General features: G+C 34.8%; 1 protein-coding gene across 8 annotated transcripts in view; it reads right to left on the bottom strand.

The window, feature by feature from the left end:
* The window catches only part of MYOF (myoferlin), a 68872-nt gene that overhangs the window by 4595 nt on the left and 41569 nt on the right, over positions 1–22708 (bottom strand). For 5 of the 8 annotated variants that reach the window (XM_031597739.2, XM_031597744.2, XM_031597741.2 and 2 more), the window contains 23 exons: positions 22055–22210; positions 21527–21658; positions 20036–20199; positions 18555–18669; positions 18320–18425; positions 15901–16043; positions 15594–15767; positions 14459–14570; positions 12861–12938; positions 10938–11119; positions 10688–10846; positions 10411–10509; positions 9943–10104; positions 9261–9426; positions 8584–8660; positions 4974–4985; positions 3661–3759; positions 2954–3079; positions 2345–2500; positions 2142–2233; positions 1314–1484; positions 652–800; positions 287–426 (listed from right to left, as the gene is read on the bottom strand). In XM_031597739.2, the coding sequence (XP_031453599.2) occupies positions 287–426; positions 652–800; positions 1314–1484; positions 2142–2233; positions 2345–2500; positions 2954–3079; positions 3661–3759; positions 4974–4985; positions 8584–8660; positions 9261–9426; positions 9943–10104; positions 10411–10509; positions 10688–10846; positions 10938–11119; positions 12861–12938; positions 14459–14570; positions 15594–15767; positions 15901–16043; positions 18320–18425; positions 18555–18669; positions 20036–20199; positions 21527–21658; positions 22055–22210 (2970 nt within the window). Of the gene's footprint in view, positions 1–286; positions 427–651; positions 801–1313; positions 1485–2141; positions 2234–2344; positions 2501–2953; positions 3080–3660; positions 3760–4973; positions 4986–7100; positions 7158–8583; positions 8661–9260; positions 9427–9942; positions 10105–10410; positions 10510–10687; positions 10847–10937; positions 11120–12860; positions 12939–14458; positions 14571–15593; positions 15768–15900; positions 16044–18319; positions 18426–18554; positions 18670–20035; positions 20200–21526; positions 21659–22054; positions 22211–22708 lie in introns of those variants that run through there. The other 3 variants (XM_090145233.1, XM_090145231.1, XM_031597745.2) reach the window with 3 other exon arrangements.

The raw sequence follows: 22708 nt of genomic DNA, 5'->3' as shown, positions 1-22708 counted from the left end.
TTCAGCGCAGTTGGGTGCCTAAGTAGTTCTCATTCTGTAGTTACAATTTTCTGTTCTCTCAGATGGTAAGTGCAGTGTCATTTCTATCTGATTATTTGCAGCTGGTGGCTTTCCTGCTGTAGAGGAGTGGTCCTCTACACTAGACTTAAGTGACGCAGCCACTGCCGATTTTCTACTCTATTTGAAATACAGGCTCACTTATTTATATAACCTCAATTTCTCTAATTGCTATGGGAATGCAGTATTTCTGCATTCAAGAAATGGAAGTAAAACCATTTTACAGTACCTGAGGGATGTTGGGCTGGAAGGTGCTATATAAGGTCCTCGTCTCCACATGCTCAGGTACCAAACCCTGGGTTCTGAGGATATGAAGGGCAAGCCGCTCTTCACCTGGACCAAGGTGCTGATGTAGTACTTTATTGGCTTCTGAAATAGAATAAAGAAATAGAACAGGGGCTTATGATCCAGAATTCGCATTTGAAACTTTAAAAAAAAAAAAAAAGAAAAAAAAAAGCAGAATTTAGCACAAAACTGTGCACACTAGAGTCAGATGTTTTTTTTCCCCCTCATCTTCCATAAATAGTGAAGGAGTTTTATATTTGTACCAATGTGAATTTAAGAGAGAAATATAGAATAGATGAACAAGCTCACCGACTTCTTCCAAAGTATAATCTCGTCCCCCATAGGTAATCCTTGTACCATTTTCAGAGAAGACAGGAGGAGCATAGCCTTTAAACCTGGCTATGTTTTGCAATAACTGGGTTGGTTTCAGCTGATCACGCCAGGTATTCACACCTGAACTTTTAGGAGAACAACAAAATGTATCCTAAAATTATTCACCACTCCAGAGTCTTTGCAAATTATGTAAAATGTATTTACTGGCCTTAAACCAATCCAGAAAGGGGAGAATTGCAGCTGCCTGGACCAGCTGACTGATTTTGGTAATGACATAATTACCTTTTGAGAGAGAGTGCATTTTTCTTTGCATATCAAAACAATGTTTTAACAATGCTTTCATATTAATTCCCATGAATAAGTCAGAAAATCGTGTTGTGTGTTCTCAGTATAGAAAACATACGTTTTACCACAGCAAAAGAATACTAAACTGACTTTTTTTCCAGTTAAGGCTCTTCTGAGGATTTTGCAGCTTTACTTAAAGGTTATACAGTGAGCTTAACAACCAAGCAACAGAAGTCATGCTGTTGTTTTTGTTCCTCTAAATTATATATTTTTAAGTGCCAGTTTGTTTTATTTGTTACAGAGTGAGGACTAGACCTACCAGATACAACTTTCCAATAGACAGTATGACTTACGTGCAGTACTGCTGTGGGATGCCACAATGAGATCCATAACGGGACAGAAATCTGTTCTCAAGATCAATTATGGTTTCACCTACTTTTTCATCACGAGTCAATGTGTCATAGTCATAGACTGAAATTTTCAGGTCTTTTTCTTGAGGTAAGAAGCAGCTGAGTTCATACATTCTAAATATAAAAATGTCCAGTTAACACTATTGCTCAAAAAGTGTATTTTTGAGAAATGACTTTTATAAGATATTAAACAGACACTTTCGGTGTTGATAATTCTAGCAGCAGTTACTACTGATACAATGCTTGGTATCTGTACTAATTAATAATTATGTTTTGTAGTCTTACAGATATTGCAACATTCCTTTTTGCATAATGTGATACTGATACTGTGGCTTTGTTAGCCACAGTATAAAAATGCTTGTTTAATCCATAGCTTTTGTATGATTAGAACTTTTTTTTAAAAATCAAAATACAAACACAGCTGGAGCTTCTATAAATGTTTCAAATGTTTTCAAATTTCTCAAAGTTAAAAAATTTCCTTTTTTTTTTTTTTGCATTTCTTTATTTTGGCATTAGACAGGGCAATTTTAAGATGCACGTTGTGTTTGTGCTGTTTACCCATGTAATTCAGAATACTTATGGACTAGCCAAACACCTTTGCTGCCCATTGATTTCAAAGTGAAATGTCTTTTGGAGTTTAAGTTGCAATTGTCCATTTATAACTGAATACTACACTGGATCTTTATAATAACAGTTAATTGTACGACATTATTGGAAAGCATGAAAACATTCTAAAATACAGAAGATTAAAAATACAAAGAAGTTTGTTACCTGCCAAAAATGGGGTTGAGAGTATTAGGCACATAATTATCTCTGTCTTCAATTACTTTTTTGCTTAGGGATATTTTTATATAAGGATCGCACTATTCAAAATAAGAACAAATACTGTTAAGAAATTATTATAAGCTTAACTGTATTTAATCTCTAGTACAGCAGGGTTACATCACAGAAATTCCAAAGCCAACAAGTCTCACCAGCCCATTATTATCCTGGGGTTGAAGCTGCAAAGCTCTAACGATATAAATTCGCACAATACACTCCTGAGGCCCACTGTCTGGTAGCTCACGGAACTGGCGGGGAGGAGCTGGAGTAGTGGGATCATCAGGTAATGCATAGATTTTAAAGGATCCCTAAAAAGTAATACAAAGAATCAGTCATGATAAATGTAGAAAAGTCAGTCCTATTTATCCTATGCATATATATGATTTTACATAGAAACAGGAAAATCACAGTTCAATTCAAATTCAAAGTTGTAACTCAGAAGTCATTTGACTCGGGTAAAACCACAAAAGTAAAATTACATCCTGAGAAGGTTCTATTTCACAGGGAAGAATGCATTAATATTAAAGATTTCTTTTGAATTAACAATTATCACATACAATGTAAGCTGTGTGCAGCTGTTCCTTCTGTGGGGAAAAAAAAAAAGACCGTGCCCGAGCAGTTAAGAGCATCTGTTGTCCCTAACACATGCCTCTGTATTTAACTGCTGAAGTGCTTGCATTTAGATTTACTTAAATGATAAAAATTTAAATGCTGGATGCAGTCTCTTGTACTTTGTTTTTTGCCCATTATCTGAAATTTACCTTAAATTCCCCAACAACTGATGGATCATCACTGTCCTCGGCTTTGCCTCTGTACAGCTTAAATGTATCACAGAAATCTGTTAGGTTATTAAATTCAGGTACCTTTTCCAATTCACAGTCATACACCTTAAAGAAAGAAGAAAGGATAAAAGCACAGTTCAGAAATTGTATGCATCAGCTGCAATAGTTCGCACTGCAAAGCATATTGTGTGTTGGTTAGAATATCTTATGGAAGTAAAGAATTTAGAGCTATTTTTGTTTCTGAGTGGAAGCAATGGAATATTTGAAGAATGTGCTATTGGGCTTCATTTAAGCCTCGTTAAAAACAGTAAATAGCATTTCACCACCTTATTTTTACCTTCTTCATTAAGTGTATTTAGATAAAGTGGTATGGTTTCAACTTCTAATGAAGGAATGCTAAATGATACTGCCCATTGTCTGTTCATACTTTCTCAGTCTGGATGTTTAGGAATAAAATTCTGTTTCAATGTTAGACTAAACTCTTAATATGTCTCTTAGTAAGTGTAGTTATATAGTAAAGAAGCAGCAGATTTCTTAAACGTTCACCACAAGAATTAATAACAGACCTTTACATGAAATCATGTACAGCTAAATTTGGAGGTTTTAAAAAACAAAGGATACAGCTTTGACCAGGTTTGGGGCCTTTAAAGTTGGCAAATATTCATTTCTTTTTTCTAGAGCAATACCTTTAATATATCATATCCTTTTGTAATATACTGTCCACATTTCTCATGCTCTCCTATTGAAGCATAAAATTTGCTCCACCAATCAACAATTTCTTCCTCCTTTAAAAAGAAAAAAAAAGACAAGACTTTTTACAGAGAGGTAGAGCCTCTCATTCCATGCTGTGCAGCAGAAACAACAGTTAAGCATATTAACAGAGCGTATTCTCCAAAACTTGTTAGCATTTAAAAAATATCAAAGCTCCATATGAAAGACAGAATTAGAATATAACTAAGGCTGAAAAATGGAATTTCTCTTACCCAGGGTTAGACATCTTGTCTATAATGCAACTGCATTAGTAGTCAGAGAGCCATGTCCAAGAAAACAATTATTAATTAGCTGTATCTAGATAACCATTTTAAAGGTCTGATTTCTGGAGGTGTACTTATTTCTCTTCCTCCATCTTCCATCTAGGCTGTGCTGCACATGTCCTAGACTGCTTAAATCAGAGGAAGTAAATGTACACTTAGATGGAGCAGTCACTTACTTAGACTTAAGGAAAAACACTATCATACCTGGGGTCCATTGCAGGAATTGCATTCCTCTAAAAACTATAGCAAACCTGTTATGTAATTTTTAATGCATTTATCCTGAGGGGAAAATGTGCTAATTTGCTTTTGGAATTTCCATTTCTTTTCAAATTGTTGCTGTATAATTACATCAAGACAGATCTGCAAATCTAAACATACATCACTCCATTAAAAGCAGTGGAAATCATTTGTACCACTGTGTCAGAATCCTGTAGGTTTCAAATGCAGCTGAAAAAAAATGAGCAATGAACTCTTAAACAACACTGCAGCAACTCTCATGCAACTGCTACATGCTAACAGTATGTACATTCAATTAACTGTAGTTTTGTTTTTATTTTTAGTTATTTAAAACTGATAACAGATTTCTCCCTCCTCTCCCCCCCCCATATTTTCCCCCAGGGATTAACATAATAGAACTACTTTTTTCCTGAAAACATAATCATAAGTAGCACTTTTCCACTGTATATTTTCTGTATTTGGATGTAAAGAGATTCCTTAAGTATTGTACAAATCGTTAAATTGAGGGGATTTTGAATACCCTGTGGTTATTACATCTATATTGAATATTTTCCCTGAATTTGCCATTCTACAAGTTGATGGTATGTTTTATAACATACACTGTCAGAGGTTACTGTTCTCGTCTGTACTCTGAAAGCTTAGAGAGCAGTACTGATAAACTGACTTTCAATTGGAGATCTCATTTATGAGAAAAAAATGTATAGATTTTGAAGAATAGTATATGTTACCTTTTCTGTGAGCTGCTCAGGAGGATCAATTCATTTAAAAAAAAAAAAGATAGAAACAATTATGAGGATATGCTTTGTAGAATTTAATAGACTTAAGTAAGCTTTTAGAGCTTTGTTTTCATGTCTTTTTTTTGTATAGTTTTGCATGTGAAGTAACTAATACCAACACCTTAAAGCTTGTAAAGAATATTCAGACTGCATGCATAACTTTTTTGCTGCTGTCAGTATGACCTTGATGTTAAACTTGATTGAAAAAATATATAAATGAAAAGCAAACTGACAAAAAAATCCCAAGCTGCATGTTTAAAGGGCTGTGAGACACTACAGTCCTATGCTTCCTGTTCTTCTTCACATGAAAAAGCAAAACCTTTATCATTGCAGCATTCAACTCTGGTTTCTATTTATTCATTTCCACAGTAGTTGTAACATTCACTGCGTTTCCACTTGCACATGCGAGTACACTGGATCTGATTTAAATACATTTCATCTGAAATAAGAGCACTTGCACAAGTGAATTTATTCAAGAGATTCTTTCCCAAACAAATTTTGCATATATAAAATTGAAGTGTTTTTTTTCCCACATTTTGGATATCGACTTCTTTATAAACCAATTTGCTAAAACTCAGCAGCAGCATTTTCCCTTTCCATTTTTCATTTGTTTACGGCTACAGAATTTCAGAAACCTGGAAAAAAGCATGAATTGTAAAATGCAGTAACAATCAGGATATGTGCCAGATTTATCTGTGCAATAACAGTCTGCACAATCCAAAATGCTTCACCTGTTGAATAAGAGATACTGCAAACAAGATCAGATGTTCCATTAAGAGCAAGCATCATGCATTCCATTTGAAAGCCAGGATTATCTAGCGCAATTTTTCATGTTGTGTCTATTGTGGCTTAATTTAAAGGCATAATTCATACGTTTTGGTACAAAGCAAAAGAAATGTGCAAAGCATTTTATGAGTACAAGCCAAATGCAGCAATAGGTCAGGACATCATTCTGATATATCATATTCTTTAACTCTATTTATATTCTGAAAATAATTATCTTTCAGGGATTTTCAGGCCAGCTATGTTTTAGTAGTCTTGTCTATCTGTAAAAAATGTGCCCCATAAATCTGCAAAATATTGTCTATTTCTGTTTTAAAGGTAATTCAAGTTATTTATTCTTAGAAACCATATTATTAATTCACAAAATTTACAGGCAAAATTGAATAAATTGCCATATTTAAAGCTGACTTTGTTTAAACACTAGTTTACAACGTGAAGGGTAGCTTAAAACTATGTAACAACTGCTCCAAATTTGGAGACTATTCACAAAATATAATTATAGCATAATACTGATTTTTTTTTTTTTTATATATACCTTCAGGTGTCCCTTCAAGCGATGTACTTTGCTTTGTGAAGAAATGGTTATGGAAAAAGAGTCAATCCAAATCTTTTAAAATTATCAAAACATGAGTCCTCTGGATTTGGACACTATTGCTGAAAGTGGTAAGCAGGATGTGCTCATAGAATGGCAAGAAAACAGGGTAAAATGCCATACGATAAATTTGAGATTTTGGAGTGAAATATTCACTTGGTAAAGACCATTTAGCAGTTACTGCCTTTTTTTTGTTTTTAAATCTATCCCTTGATTTCAGTATGGATTGTTATACATAAAGTATATCTACACTGAGCTATTAGCTTTTGAATATCTTAAAATTATGGGAAAAAAAGAGATAATGGATCCCTACCAGAAGTTAAGAGTTAGAATTTTATTTACTGCACGTTTATTTTAGTGTCTGGAAAACAGACTTTTGAACAAATTTTATACACCAATAGTGTGGTTGAATCATTCCTGTTAATTTTGGTGCTTTCAGTACAAAGATTTAAAATAATAAATAATTATAGAGTAATATTTAAATAACAGTAGTTAATACAGACATAGTGGGATATTTATAAGTCTCCAAAGAAAGTTACCTTAATATTTGTAATTAATCTTGTTAGACTGACTTAAAAGAATAATTTCCTCCAAGATCTCTGTATGGAACTTTTGCTAAGATAAGCTCAGCCATAAGACCACATCCCATTAGTATTCTGCTACCATTCTGGTCATCTCCATGCAGTATTTCCATACATACATACATGCACTGTGGTTGGAGAAGCCATTTTGCTGAGTGCTGTTGACATACTGCTTAAACACTGGAAATTGGAATGTAATTGATGAAATTTCTGCCTTTTGTGTCCTTAGGACATTGCCTGCATATCCCTTGTGCCTTCTACAGTTATATTTAGTTATTTGAGCCTGAATTGCTTCGAATATTATTTCTTCTCTCATACGGATGCTATAACTGTATACAGGTTTGTACTATGTTTTGTTTGGGTGATGTCAAAACTCCAAAAGAAATTGTTTCACCTTATCTAGCATTTAAAATACTTCCTATCATAAACAAAATCAGCTAAAACTATTCACATCAGTTTTGCCAGTGGGTTCAGATCTTTTCTTTAAAGTCTTTTTTCTTAATTTTTACTTCCTTTAGAAGTGCCATCTAGAAAATATTAGAACACAACAAGGCCTAATTCAGATAAATAACAGATATTTTTCTACTGTTAGAAATTAAATATTTAGGACACTTTACTTGTAGGAAGGAAATAATATAAGAAAAAGTTCTATGAAACAACTCAGTTGTAAAGTTTCATTAAAATGCTGAAGAAGAAATAAAGGAAGAATAATACAGTCAGTGACATTAAAATAGCAAATAGTAGTATTTACTTTGGGAACTCTGTAACAATGAAAAAAATAGTATTTTTGAAAAACCAAAGTTATGGATTAAAAGCCTACAAAATTAACATACTAAAGCATACTTAGCCTATTTTTTGTCAAGAAAGCTCTATCAGCAATTTGTGAAAATATCTTCTAGGTTAAGTTCTAAAATTACTGATAATTTTTCCTTGCAAAGACATTGTTTGGAATTTGCCTTCTCTCAAGTTTCAAGCCAGGAATAAAATTCTGCAAGCTGAATTATTTTTACCTGTAAAGTAAGACTGCACTGTAGGAGTCCTGAAAGGATCAGAGCAGTAGCGTAGGGAGAGTCAGAAGGCACAAGAGAACAGGAAAGAAAAGAGGTGTTAGCATAGAAAACGTTTCAGTGTTATCAGTTTTGGATGACTATATAGTAAGAAAGGCAAAGCCATATCTATGGAAAAAAAAAAAATGAACAGCTGTCGGTCTGTACTACAGCGGTTTTGATTCTGTCATCACCAAAGCACATACCATCTGCTTGCTTCATTTGAAACTGCTGTGAGATAAGGCCGCTCTAAAATTACCAGTAGATGATTGGGTCATGTTCTATCATACTATCATATTCTTTCCATTGAACAAACGAATGAATGAATTCCTAAGCTATTGGGTAAACTTTACCTTGCCTAAGAAGATACAGTTTGATGTTTACTATATGAAAACAGAGGATAAAATAATTAACGTATTTCCTTTGCTTTCCTGTATGAAAGGAAGTTTGCTCCATCTGACTTTCCAGACGGCTACATTACTGACAGTTTTGCTTCTTAGATAATCAGAAATCACAGCTCTGAAGAAGAAGAAAGTCAAGCATCAAATTTCAAACACTACCTGAGCTGCTAGCAGTGGTTGCGTGTCCTCCATTTCTATTACCGTATCCCGGTGAGGTGCAGCAGAGAGTAGACTAACTGTAAGCCAAAGATTTTAATAAGACAATACTATATTGGAAAAATACCATACTAAACCTTTCCATGGGGTTTGTAATCTAAACAGTTACAGAAGATGTAAATTAATTAATTGACTGTAAGTTTGATCTTCCAGAGAAAGCAATTCATTGCCATGTTTTGCTAGGAATAGATATACATCATGTTTCCGTGCAGTATACACAAATATTTCTCAAAAAAAAATAGAATTAAAAGGAAAAAAAAGGGAAAAAAATCCAGGTGAAGGTATCAGCTTTGCAGTCAGACCATTTTTTGCTACAATACTGTATTGTTTCTTTGTTAATGAGAACAGTGGTAACATGCAGGTAGTTAAAATTCAAGCTAATACTAAAAAGGAACTTCAGGGAAGCAGCCTGTCCATTCCAACAGTAGACTCTCCTTTGCACTTTTAATACCCCACAAAATATTGCACCATTTAATTTTTTTCTTTCAGATCATATCTCCAATTAAGTATGCAAAACAAGAAGGCTGTTCATCAATACAGCATGCACAGTAAACATCAAAGGTTGGTTATTCTAGCATCTCACAGGAAAGCATAACTTGCCTTTTTTTCCAGCTTTTTACCTTTCAGTTGTGGAGCAATGTCGTCTTTTGTAGCGTAGGGGTCACAACGAAAGCTTTCCAGTAAATCAATAGTACACTGTCCCACAATGGGCTTCCGTCCAAATGGTCTGTGGTCTATTACTTTAATAACAAGAGATGGAGCGTATAACTCCTCTTTTGGCAAAAGCTAAAAGCAAAATGTTAGAGTTTGATTATAATGCCGGCAAAAGGAAAATGAATAATACAGATTTCCCCCTAAATTAGAGCTGTTACTTGATTTAGTATTAATCTGCTACATTTTATGAGTTTACTGTAGTGACAGAAATTTCTGATACCATGAATGATTCAATAAAAGTCATTAAGAATACTTTTAATTGCCCCAAATCTTCAATATTCTTGAATCTTATGCAGCCCCCATCCTAACAATAGGAAAGTAATACACTTCTATATGTAAAGTAATGTTTTCTCAAATACATACATCTATACACTGTACTGGAGCATATCAGTCTACTTTTTCAATGTACATTCAGACACGATTACATGATCTTCACTAGAATTTTCATGCTCAGTAACTTTCTTATGTTAAGTCAAAAAAGGATGTGTATGTTTTTCTTTCCATTCTTACATAACAGATCTTGAAAAGTATGCTGCAACTCATTTTGCTACTGATAGCTTATGTAGTATATAGTTTTTAGCAACGTACAACTTTCATGAAGAGAACAGAAGATGGAAAATTTGGCGTCTTCTTGAGGTTTTTGATTACCACAGATTCCACCATTTCACCCCCACATTCCACTATGAGACTCGGTGATGTAACAGGTGCCAGTTGGTAGTTTTTCATGTTCCGCAACCCCCAAGCCAGAATCTGTAAAATAAAATCCAATAGAAGCAAAATACAGAAAGATAGAGGATCAATATGCTTAGCATGATACTCAGAAAGTAGGAAAGAAGAAATAAATTCTTTTCAATTAAAAAAAAACAAAACACAACATGACTGGCAAAACATTAAGGTTTTTGAATGATGACTCAAAAAATGAAACCCAAAAATGCTTATTTAAAAAATCCCAGATTTTTCTCACTTTTTTTTTTCCTCAAAGCAAATAAATAATCTTGCTAGCTGGAAGGTGAGATTGCTGCATTTGTTTTCAGTTAGCTTAAAAATAAACAGTACCTCAACAGCAGTGAGTTGAACTACTGGTCTGATTCCTTGAGGTACCATGTAAAGCTTTGGCGCTCTTTGTGATGGAAGAATTGGAAGGTTGGAGCCACTCTGTTAAGACACACAAACAAATACTGGTTTCTCTCCTCTTCCTTAAATGAAATTCTTTGCAAGTATTAAAATAATTATTTACATTATGACTTTCTATGAAAGTATATATATGATATGACACGCGCACACAAATATATATATGCATACATACATATACACACATTTAATAAATACATGCCTTGTCCCTTAAAATAAGTTCTGCAGCAAAAAGAATGTCTCCACTAGCTTTGCCATGATTTGTTACAGGATACCAGAGCAGTTTTGGTGTGATGTCTTCTTCTGGAATTAACTTGACCATGGGGGAACAAACACTTCTTCCAAGGAATTCATCTTTACCCTGTAATAAAAAATGAATGTCATTAATGTTATTGTCAAATAACAATAATAGAAAAAATAATGATAAAACAAGGTAAGAAGCTTTCACATACCACTTGGTCACTGTCAAACAGTTCAATAACAACATTAGGTGGATTTTGGGCTACTGTCTGTGGGTCCCCATAGATCTCAATTTCATTAAATATTAGAGTTTGGTCCCATGTAGGATTTAGAGTTGAATGAATGATCTCAGTTGTTTTGCTTTGATGGAGGAAAGAAACATGAGCGTACGGATCTGAAATATTATGAAAGATTGAAAAACCTTCAGAAATCATAAGGCACACAAGCACAATTTTTATCAAACAGTACATTATTCTTCTTTTCTGTCATTACTATTTCTACAAGCTGTTCTACATGGGAAAAAAAAACAACACACCAGATCATTTACATGTAATAGAGCAAATTCCTCTTGATTTCTAAATAGCTTCCTTTATACCACTCTTTAATAATGTAGTAATAAATGAAAATGATTACAGTATCTTGAAAATCACAAACGAAACTTGAAAACTAAAATAAAACATTGGCCATACTACACTCCTCTTAAATATGATCTGTAGAAGCTTTTTTCACTATCTCCATTGATGCATAACTATATGGGTCCATAAATAATAGAAGGGAGTTCATTCTAACTGGCTTGTGCCAAATAAGTTTTCACAGGCTATATTATTCAGATGAAGCTTCGATTTCAGACATCTTATTCATAACAACCTCTTCTTGTGAAACAACTGTATGATTAAAGCAGCCCTCTGTTTGGCAGGTCTTTAAATCAAGAGCTCTAAAGAAGGTATCTGACAATGGTCATTAACATTTCCTGTACAAATTGCAATTGCTAAAGACTTGAGGCTGTTTTAAAGGTTATCTTTAGGTCAGCTTCAACAGCTTTTAGTACCTGATCAGAACTGTACAACACTTAATAACTACAAACTAGTTTCAGAGGAAAACAAAACATAGGTGTTTTGGTTTATGTGTGACTGCATCTGAGGTACCCCTCTTGAATTCTACATACATAAATCAGAAAGTACTTATTACTGTCTCTTAATATTGTTTTAAATGCTACATGTTGCTTTAAGATGAAACACAGAATAGGCAGCTGTACAAAAAAAGCCCAACCACCTCCTGTCAAGAAACTGCAGTAGAATATCTATAGCTGTATATCTTATTTAATGTAAAAGGTGCAATGGACTTAACAAAAAAGGGGAGAAAAAAATACCAATGAATGACAGTTTTGATAAAAATGTATTCTAAGCAGCCCATTTCATCTTTCTTTGAATTTACATAAAGTGTAAGGTCATTCTTATAGAGTCCAATTTCAATTTACTCTCTGACTTGTCAGTGGAATTTTCATTGTAGTTAACAACAACTAAATACTTAATAATCTGAACACTGAATTAGTCTGACTACAAAGATGCTAACTAGATACAGCCGGAATACATCATAAGAGCTGGAAATAACAGTGCAGAAGTTATTCTTGTAAAAGCAAACACAATCTCTGCCTCTTAGTAAAACTCAGTGTAGCTTTCTACAAGTTCATATCCCAGAAATTAATTAACATAAAATATTGAACACTGACAGGAAGTTGCTGACATAACAACCATCCAGCTTTCTTCATCCCCAAACTTTCTGTAAGTCAGCTTAGGAACTGCATGTATTGTTATTATGACTAGTATGTATGTATGGTTAAGAGAAGCTAAAGCACAGGGAAACAACTGGTCACAGGAAAGTGACCTGACCAGACCAATTCCCATTCCCCACTGAGAATTCCACTGACAGCAGAAAGTGCTGCTTGTTCAGAGCACTTATTTTTTGGCTGTACTAACAAAATCTGGATCATACATAATGAAGCTGAGACTTCCTTCCTGGCATAGTAACTGGGACTATACACAGAACGTACAGATTTAAGATCCTCTATAGGCAATTCAAATTCCTAGTTCCTTTTAAGTCTACTTTTCTACACCACAAGTAGGATTTTTCCATACCTGAAAAGCTGTCTTTGTCTAAAGCCATGAGATTTCTTGCCTGGTATACGTAACAGCGAAGGTGGTAAGTATACACCCCTGTATCAAAAGGGGAAAAAAAAAATTTGTATGCATTGCACAAACATCTTTTCTACAATGAAGCTATTTTCATTCTACATGGATGCTTAAAATATTTTCTTGAGAAAAGCACAAGCACTATATTAACTTTTCTGCATGCTTGCAGTAGAACCTGCAAAATTTTGTTCCAACACAAAGACAACTTAACTTAAAGCAGAAATGAAAATAAAAAAGAATGCTAATTCTATTTGGGCTTTTTCAGTGCATCATCATCACCTAAAAATCCTTTTATTCAATAATTCTTTTTCAAAACAGTGTGATAATCTCTTTCAAACAGAATCAATAACTGGGTATTATTAAACTTAAATTATTCACTATAGATCTTGCAAAGACCTAGGAGAGACCTTTCAACTACCTCTACATAATAATTCCAATTGCATCCTCATTTCTGTGGCTAAAATATTTTAAAAAAGAACCACAAAATGAATCTGCGCACACATGATGGAGTAGCTGAAAAGTAGGATGTGATGGAGACCCTGACCCAGGGCAACATATGGCTAAGTTACTACACATTTTCTTTGAAGATGTCAGCTCTATCACTTCCAGACCTTGTTTAAAAAAAAAAGAAAAAAAGAAAAAAGAAAAAAGAGCCACTCATAACCACAATGAGTTGAAACCTCTGAACTCTGGCAGGAAAAGGAGCTATTTTCCTCCTATTGTGGTCATTACTTGAAAGAAACAGCAAGATTACTTCCTCAGCTTCTGAAAGATTTGGGCACTTATTCCCAGTAGGGAGTAGGATTTTTCCATACCTGAAAAGTTCTGTAGGTTCCAAATAAAGGTAAATTTTCCAGTCACAGATCTCCAAAAAGGATGCTGATTCTTAGGAGTGGCACTGAATTGGGCTCTATTCCTTTTAACATTGGTGGCTCCCACCTCAGTGTTTCCACCTTTGTGAATCCCACTGTTGTAACTCCAAGGCATTTTTAATTCAGTCCAAGCTGGCAAAGTTACAGTTCTGTTCATTCTGCTAACTCACCTGCATGGTCTTACTGCTTATATGGGTCAGGCATTTGTCTGACCTAGCAGTGAGCTGGTTAAGTGAACCAAACCAGCAGAAAATTAACTGTACATACATAATCTCTGCTGGTTTAGCTTCCTACATTCTCATGAATGGACCTTAATGCTAAAGATGTCATTCAATAAAGCCTAGAATTCTGCTTTTATAATAAATAGCTTGGGAATTTTGTCCATTTTACAAATGTCTGATATCAAACAAAATGAGATTATTTTATCCATATTAAATTACTTCATTCCTTTTTTTAATATTAAAATATAAACTAATATGAACTGTAGACTATAATATTGAAATGATTAACTGTATTTTTTATTTAGTAGAATAAATAGGCTTAATCAAGAATCAGATGGATAACTATCACAGGAGGTTTGTAAGTCCAGATGTAAAATACAAAGAATTACAATTCTGTTTGATACCAAAGAGAAACAGACAATTCGTAAGAAAGGAACTGCTAGGAACCTACTGTCAAAGTAGCAGGAAACAAGTGGTGTATTGGCACCAAACACCTTTGTGGCTGACTCCTTGGTTTTGTCTGAACCCTTCCCTTCTCCATCGTCGGTACTAGTGTCTGCTCCCTAAAATTTTGTGAAGAAAAAACATCACTGCATGCTTACAAATGCAGAAACAATCTGATAAAAGTATACCACATACAGGAATGTACAGGTTTCAGCCTCATTTCCAGGACAAAGTATAACTTAATTTTCTAAATAAATGTACAGTAAAAGATGTTTAGTCATGAAAAGCTCATGTCATCTTGCCACTGAAGTGCAGAAATCAATCCAGTCATTTCATCTCATCGCCAGAATGTCTTACTGCTGGAGATACATTAGCTACCTCAGCTCTTAGTGCAGCAGAGTTCTGCACAGAAATACTCTAAGGATTTATTTTAGCAATAGTGCAGGAAGTACAGTCCAATGAGAAAGAAAGTTTTCAACTCTGTGACACCAAACTAAGTGGTGAATCATGGACTGATATTTGGTGGGAAAAAAAAAAAAAAGGAAAACAGAGGAAAAAAAAAGGAAACATTAATGCTATACTCTGAATAATCAGCTTAAAAAAAAAAACAAAGTAGCTTCCTTACAAGACTGTGCTTTGCTCGGGCTCAAATTTGTATCTTGATAAACAGAGCTTATCTATGAAGCTGTGTTAACCTGAAAACTTGACAAATAATTAAATTTTGATAAACTGTGACTTACAATATTCTGACCTTTCAGATACTTAGTATTTTTTTTTCTTGTGCTTGGTTATTTATAGTTGCAAATATTCACTAAGGGTAGCTATTTCAGTTTCTTTTGCTTCTTATTGACACATCTAAATTATGTGCATGAAAATCTTTTGTAAGTCATCTTTTTACTTTACTTACAGAAGGCTTATCTAGTAATTTTGCCTTTTGATCTAGATCTCATAATACAATAATAATTTGAAGAATCAACAAGTATGTTATTTAAGAACTTAAGTACTTACTTCAATGGTCCCCTTCAGACTTAACAGTATAAACTGTATTAGTTCCTCACTTACACATCACAATTTAATGAATCAGAGACTAAGAATTAATAGATACACCTCCTAAGGACTTTTTTTGATCCTGTGTCCCTTACCAAAGCACCTTCAAGTCTAAAGATAGCTGCAGCACCATGTGTCTCTGAGGGAGCCATTTTTCGTCTCCATCGTCTTCGACGGAAAGTGTCAGAACTGCGTTGTTTCCAGTGAAACTTCCAACCAATCAAGGAAGCATATTCCCATCCTTCTTGATCTTCATACGATGACATTCCCTAGGAGATGTAAATCTCTGTTATCCACAATCCATTATATAAATGTCATGAAAAAAAATCTGCAACTGCTTTGGTAGGTACTGTTGCAATGTGCAAGAAATACAATCTGTAATTACATCTCTCTTCTGCTCACCCTTCCTGTTGTTACTGGCTGAGCTGAATCCCTCCTACGCTTCCGCACCAGTCTTCTTCGTCGGTGTGTATGATACATTTTCTCTGCAGCAACCCATGACTTTGGTTTAGTGTCTGGAGGAATAGTAATTCCATATTCCCATCCTAAAACAGAATTGAATAGTTGGTATATTTCTAGAAACATGTGCAAGACACAAGTAAGAACAACATGAATATTTTTTTATTGTGACTACAAAGAATGAAGATTTAGTCAAATGAAACTATTTTATACGTCCTATGGAGACAAGATGAGAGAGCTGAAGTTGTTCAGCGTAGAGGAGGGCACAGAGACTTTAAAGCAGTGGGGCTATCAGGGAATGCAGTGGTAGGATAAGGGGTAATAATTTTCAACTAAAAGAAGATAGGCTTATATTAGACCTTAGGAAGAAATTCATTACTACAAGGTGCTGAGGCACAGGAAGAAGTTACTGTATTTTGGATCTACATGTTAGAATTCAGTCGTCAGGTATTTAGGACTCTGTCTTTTACCAAGATTGAACACCTATAAAATGTTACTGCAGAATCCCAGCAGAGGTTCCAGTTAAGACACTTATGGGTACTCTACAGTAAATACGATCTCCTTTTTCCTGTTGAAATAGCTATTTATTTAACTTAAGTTTAAAGCAGTAACTGTTTGAGAATTTTTAACTGTTTTAAAATGGATTAAAATTCACGACCACTCAGCAAATCTTCTGGACTTCACAGTCTTCTACAGGCTTTCCTTTTGCTTTTATTACTATTTGCTTTCCATACTATTAAATACCCCTTAAATACTTTGCTATGAAGGACTGACTGCTTTTTCCTATTGCTGTAGAATCCAATTTATTGGATTATGTGGTTGTTTTCATCACAAGTTCCAAGATGGCAGTAGTTTTCATTTTGTAAAAATAACAAGCATGTTAGAGTTGTAGCAACTCTAAACAATGGATCTGCTTGGTTAGGATTTTCCTGATTTGTAGTACATTTAACTTGAAAACATTCTATCTAGCACTGTTACACTCGTCACAGAAAGACCCTGAAATCATCTTCATTTCGGAACTGGCTAATAACTAATTTGTTTCATAGTGTTTACATTCTGATCAGTTTTGCACGGCACATCTCCTGCACATATTCATACGAATATGAAAGCAATCATTTTGTTTTCAACAATATAGGAATTCTACACACCCCTGTGTCATCTCTGACTAGGACAAACAGGCTCCTCCTTTGCTTGATTCCTAGATCTCCTGATTCACTTCTTAGCTTTCAGAGAATCACAAAGCAGTTGGAAGGGACTTTTAAGATTCATCTAGTTCCAACCCTCTGCTATAAGAACGGACACCTCCCTCTAAACCAAGTTGCTCAAAGCCCCATCCAGCCTGGCCTTGAACACCAGTGAGGGCATCCACATCCTCTCTGGGCAACCTGTTCCAGTCACCATCCTCACAGTAAATAATTTCTTCCTTATAGCTAGTCTAAATCTACTCTCTTTCAATTTAAAAGAATTTCCCCTTGGCCTGTCACTGCCCTTACAAAGAGTCCCTTCCCCAGCTTTCCTATAGGCCCCCATCAGGTACTGGAAAGCTGCTATAAGGTCCCCCCCCAGAGCCTTCTCTTCTCCGTTCTGAAGAGCCCCAACTCTCTCAGCCTGTCCTTGCAGAGGAAGTGCTCCAGCCCTCTGATAATCTTTGTGGCCCTTCTCTGTCAGACCCAGTCTGACAGCTCGATGTCTTTCTTGTATGGGGGGCTCCAGAACTGTACTTCAGGTAGAACACAGTACTTCAGGTAGGGTCTCACAAGAGCAGAGATTCTGCCTCAATCTGCTGGTGAAGCTTTTCTTGATGCAGCCCAGGATATAGTTGACCTTCTTGGCTGCAAGTGCACATTGACATCTCATATTGAGTTTTTTGAGTTTTGCTTGTTGACACTTTCCCTGGCTGAAGGCTTCCATCTAAAATACCAGACAGACTCAACCCTGGCTTTGCCATATACTCTAAGATAGAATTATAGACGCTTGATATCTCAACCTAAGCTTCCATCTTCTTTAAAACAATTGACAGTACTGATCTACATCTTGCAGACCAAATCCTGATCACTGAACTTCACTAATGCTGGATGTAGGAAAAAAAAGTCTTGGAAATGTATTTCAGACAAGGATAGGTTCTATTTCTAAACACACTGTTCATACAACCCAGCTTTATAATGTGGAACCTCTCATGTTAGCAGATTATTGTTCACATGACACTTTTTATTTTCTTAATTTTTTAAAGCTTTTGGCTCCAAAATCCCTGCTGCAACTGCACTCAAGACCAACATACAGCTTCTTGATAGACACGTGATTTGTTCTCTGGTAGACTTTTACAGATATATTTATTAGATAGTATACAAACAGTAAATCTTACCATGCTCATCCACTGCTCGATTTAAGTCTGACTTCCAAGCATCATCTTCCCACATCCATCCAACAGGACACGTGAACTCACGTGGTGGTGGAGCTTTTTCTCCATTCTTTTATATAGGGAAAACACAGCAGTTCCATGTATTAGTAGATAAAATACACTGTATAGCAAATCTTGGAACTTTTTCTCTTAAACTCTCAGCTTTTTATAGTGAAAAGTACTGATTAATACATCTCACCACATCTGTGAAACTCTCTTCAGCAGTTTTCCATTCTCCCCCAGGATAGCGGCTCTCATTCTCATACACTTCATCAGTAAACTCGGTATGACCAGCATCAGCTTCAGTCAACAAACTGCAAATCCAAAGCAAACACAGTATTAAGCCAAAATTACTTAAGTAGGCCCCAGAGAATACATAGAAGCAACATACATGCTGTAGTTCAGGATTGTCCATCTATGTAAACTTCAATTTACAACACAGCTCTCAAGTACAAGAATTTTATTTTCCTAGAACATCTTCCTAACATTGCAGCACCTCCTCTAGAAGTAGAAATAAATGCTAAATTACTCGAGTGACTAGCAGGAGTTGTTTCAACTGCCATTATTATTCAGCTGCTTTGAGAACTGTTCTTGGAAAAAAAACCACAGCATACAATTAAAACAGACCACGTGATAGCTGTATGCATTTCTAACTTTTATATAACTAGCTATGGATGAAAATTTGGGAATGTTGTTAATGTTATTAATGTTGATAAGTTTCTAACTTGAAAGCAAAATAAATAAAAGAACAGTAAAGTAGAGAAAATAGCTTCAATTTCCATTTGTTATTGAGTCAGAAAGCACTAAAATATGTTCTTAAGTGCCATCTGCTGGTCAAATCGAGCCACAAAGACTATTTTCCAATAAAATCAGGTACGAGGCATAAACAAATGTGCATTTTAACTGGAGATTTCTCTCCTGTTATCTGAGAAAGCATCTCCGTGTTATTGCTTTTCTTCATCTCAAACTATTCATTGAAGTAATATGGAAATAAATCCATCCAATTATACCTACAAACATGCATGACTTCAAAAATATCACATATTATACATACGCACATATTATCCTGCGCAGTGATTCTATAGGAACAGTCCTGTGGATTTCTCACCACAAGAACAAAAGAATTAAAAATTGAGTGAACCTTTCATAAAACAAAACAAAAACAACAACAAAAACAACACCCCATAAAACACACACACACACACACACACACCCTACACCTTTTTATTTTTATGCTGTTTTTTGTTTTTTGAACAGCTCATTTACCCAGTCCCATTTTAAGTGTGACAACGCAAATGGCTGAGCTGGGACAATTTAGGAATTGACCTCTGACAGAGCAAGACTGAACCTGGTGGAGCTGGGGAAGGATGGAGACCTCATGAACTGGAGCTGTCAAGGGAGGAAGAATCATATGATAGTACAGCCCAAGACTCTGAAAATAACCCCTGCCTTGAGTCACTCTGACAAATAACCTGTGACAGTTGTTTAATGAGAGTCACGGACCTTCTCAACATACAGCGAAATAAACAAAAAATAATAACAACAAAAGGCAATAGTATTTTTAGAGTTATTAGAAAGCTCTGTCAATTCTCAGCAAAGAAAACAGAGAGAGAATATCTTTCTCCATACTCGGAAGTTAATTCCTTTATTCCTGCTTGAATAAAATTAGAAATATCTTACCTTCTTTCAGGATCAACCATCCATTCTCCTTCCCACTCCCAGCCTTTTGGAGGTAGAAAATACTCTTTCTTCAGTTTGATTTTTCCTGTGACATCAGAAAACTTGTGGCGACCAACAAGTCCTGAGGTACCCCACTTTCCAAAAAGAAGAGCCTGATTTTCATACTGTTTGAGAAGAAAGAATAAAACAGTGCTTTAGGAACAAGGAAAAGATTTCCGGAGGAAAAAAAAAAAGGTTTATCTAATAGTTATAATTGAAGCATTCTACTACTTACTTTATTTGAAATTAAATACCTCCTTCCCATGTTGCCTTCCACTACCATCATTAATTTTTTTCCTATTGTGCTGTCTTATAAATGTAAGCAATGATTCTGCTGCTAATTGACACTTTATTGTACAGTCAAGTTCACACCAAATTAAAGGTTTGTTAAATAAAATACCTTTACATCATTTGAACAAGAGTTTCTTCCATTCCTTAAATGCACAATCCTCTCATTCTTTTCCATTTTTCATCTCCTGTTTATACTCTTATTTTGTAACATGTAAAACTGAAAATAATTAGTCTTATGGAAGCTAATCAGGAAACAATTCTGATGTCAGCACAGCTTATATACTGTATTTCCCTTTCTGCTAATGGAATTATCCTAGTTTTTTGTTCTAACTGCTATAAAATTGTTGGATTGATGTATGAACAGCAACAGATATTCCATATCCTCATAAACCTCTACACTAAACAAATAATAGCTTTGAAAAATCCACTGCCTATTTTAAGCTACTTAATGTAACACTACATTTAGTATTTTAGGCATAGATGCAATGATGATGGTAGCCTCTGTAAAAATGCGACTTCCTCAACTGATACAGTGGATTACACGCAACTTCAGGCATACAAATTAGGCAGAGAGAAGATGCTTACAGCTTATCATTATCATAAATAATCTCTATTATATGCTGTGGGACTATTAGAAGTATTTTTTCCTTCCAATTTTTTTGCTTTTACCATTCACATGTTACAGTATAGTCCTTTGTCAGTGAAATCTACTAGTTTTGGCCAGTTTTTCCTGTAGCAGTTAATTTTTGGCAATTTTTCTGCTCCTACAAAAGAACCATTATTAAGCAAAACCGCTTGTATCCATGCATCATCAATTAAAATATATATATTAGTATGCCAAAACATTATGTTCTAGAACTCAATCTTCATTACAATGATAAAAATCTAAAACAAGCGTCTTGAAATCACTGGAATAATCCAGATTTTCATCTGATTAGCCAGTTCAGATTCTGTTTTGCTGAAGTTCATCTGGTAGGTACAATGGACTTGATTATTAATTGCCTTTAATGTGGTCTACTTGTTTCAGCACTTTTTTCAGAATAATAAATAATACTCTCCCTTTCTGCCAAGCACGCAAAACAATTAAAGAAGTGCTCAAATTGCATAGAATTCATACAGTTCATATCCAAGTTTAATGTAAGAAAGCGATGATGGACATACCATTTCTGCAAAAACACTGAACGTTCCCTCTGCAAAGCTATTGAACTTTTTTTCAACTGCACTGAGTCCAAGCCAAATGTTAACTCGCAACTCCACAGGCATTTTGACATCTTTCGTCTTGTCCTGTGGGTACTGACACACACATAAATAAGGTTATTCTTTGTTATGTTATATAGGTGTTTTAGCTTTCAGTACTATCTAAACAATAACATAGTTAAATGAGTAATAATACATGATTTATTTCTTCCTGCATGGCATTTCCTCAAAAAGAGGTAATAAAATAGTTCAGGAAGGAGACATTCTTTTAAATGGTGCCTGCCGTAGGCATGTAAAAACCAAACACAGAAAACATTTGTATAATTCCTGCTCCTGTATATTCTCTCTCAAGTTTAATCCAGTAATATGTTCTGAATTATGACAGTAATTTAAAGTTCACATGGACGTTAGTGTTTCTTGTCAGGAGAGTCATGCATATTTAAGAAAGTTTAGGGATTTAAAGTTTAAGGATTTTGAGAAAAAAAAATATACCTTTAAGAAGATTGTTTGTGTTTTTCCACAGTATTTACCAGATGATTCAGGGCTTGTGGTGGAATACAGCACTTGGTGTGCAGGAACACGAGCATAAGCCAGTCTTTTCTCCCCTCGGATCATCCATATGATTACATCAGGCATACTGTTTTGTGGCTGTGGATTTGCAGGGCAAAGAAAGTGAAAGCTGGTAATTAATATAAGGTTAAATGAATCTAATCCTTAGATAACAGAAACATAAATTGACCCAATGCTTAGGCAACAGCAACATAAATCTAGTTTATGTTTTCAGTTAAGAATCAATAATAAGCTTGAATTTTTTGTTAAAGAGAGGAAATTGATTCACCTTACAAGTAATGCAGTATATAGTGGTGAAATAATCATTAAAAATACCATGAAGATTGCTGGAAAACAATATTTTGTTAAAAAGATTTTGTTCCTATATCTTTCACAATTTTATCTAGAAATGCATTGTATCCCAATTCGTTAACAGTACTGTGACAGATCCCAGTTGCTATAGCTTTGGATCGACAAATACACACACTGAAATGCTTGCAATGCTTGCACGTTAAGAGTAAATCCTCATAAGACTTAGCAGAAGACAAAAACAGCCTCCCACTTTTTTTTTTTTTTTTTGCAGCTTTGCCCATACTT

This window comes from Phasianus colchicus, chromosome 8 (assembly GCF_987193195.1).
Source record: "Phasianus colchicus chromosome 8, bPhaCol1.hap1.1, whole genome shotgun sequence".
Taxonomy (NCBI): Eukaryota; Metazoa; Chordata; class Aves; order Galliformes; family Phasianidae; genus Phasianus; species Phasianus colchicus.
Note: the sequence above shows the minus strand (reverse complement) of the source record. Positions and strands in the feature narration are given on the sequence as shown.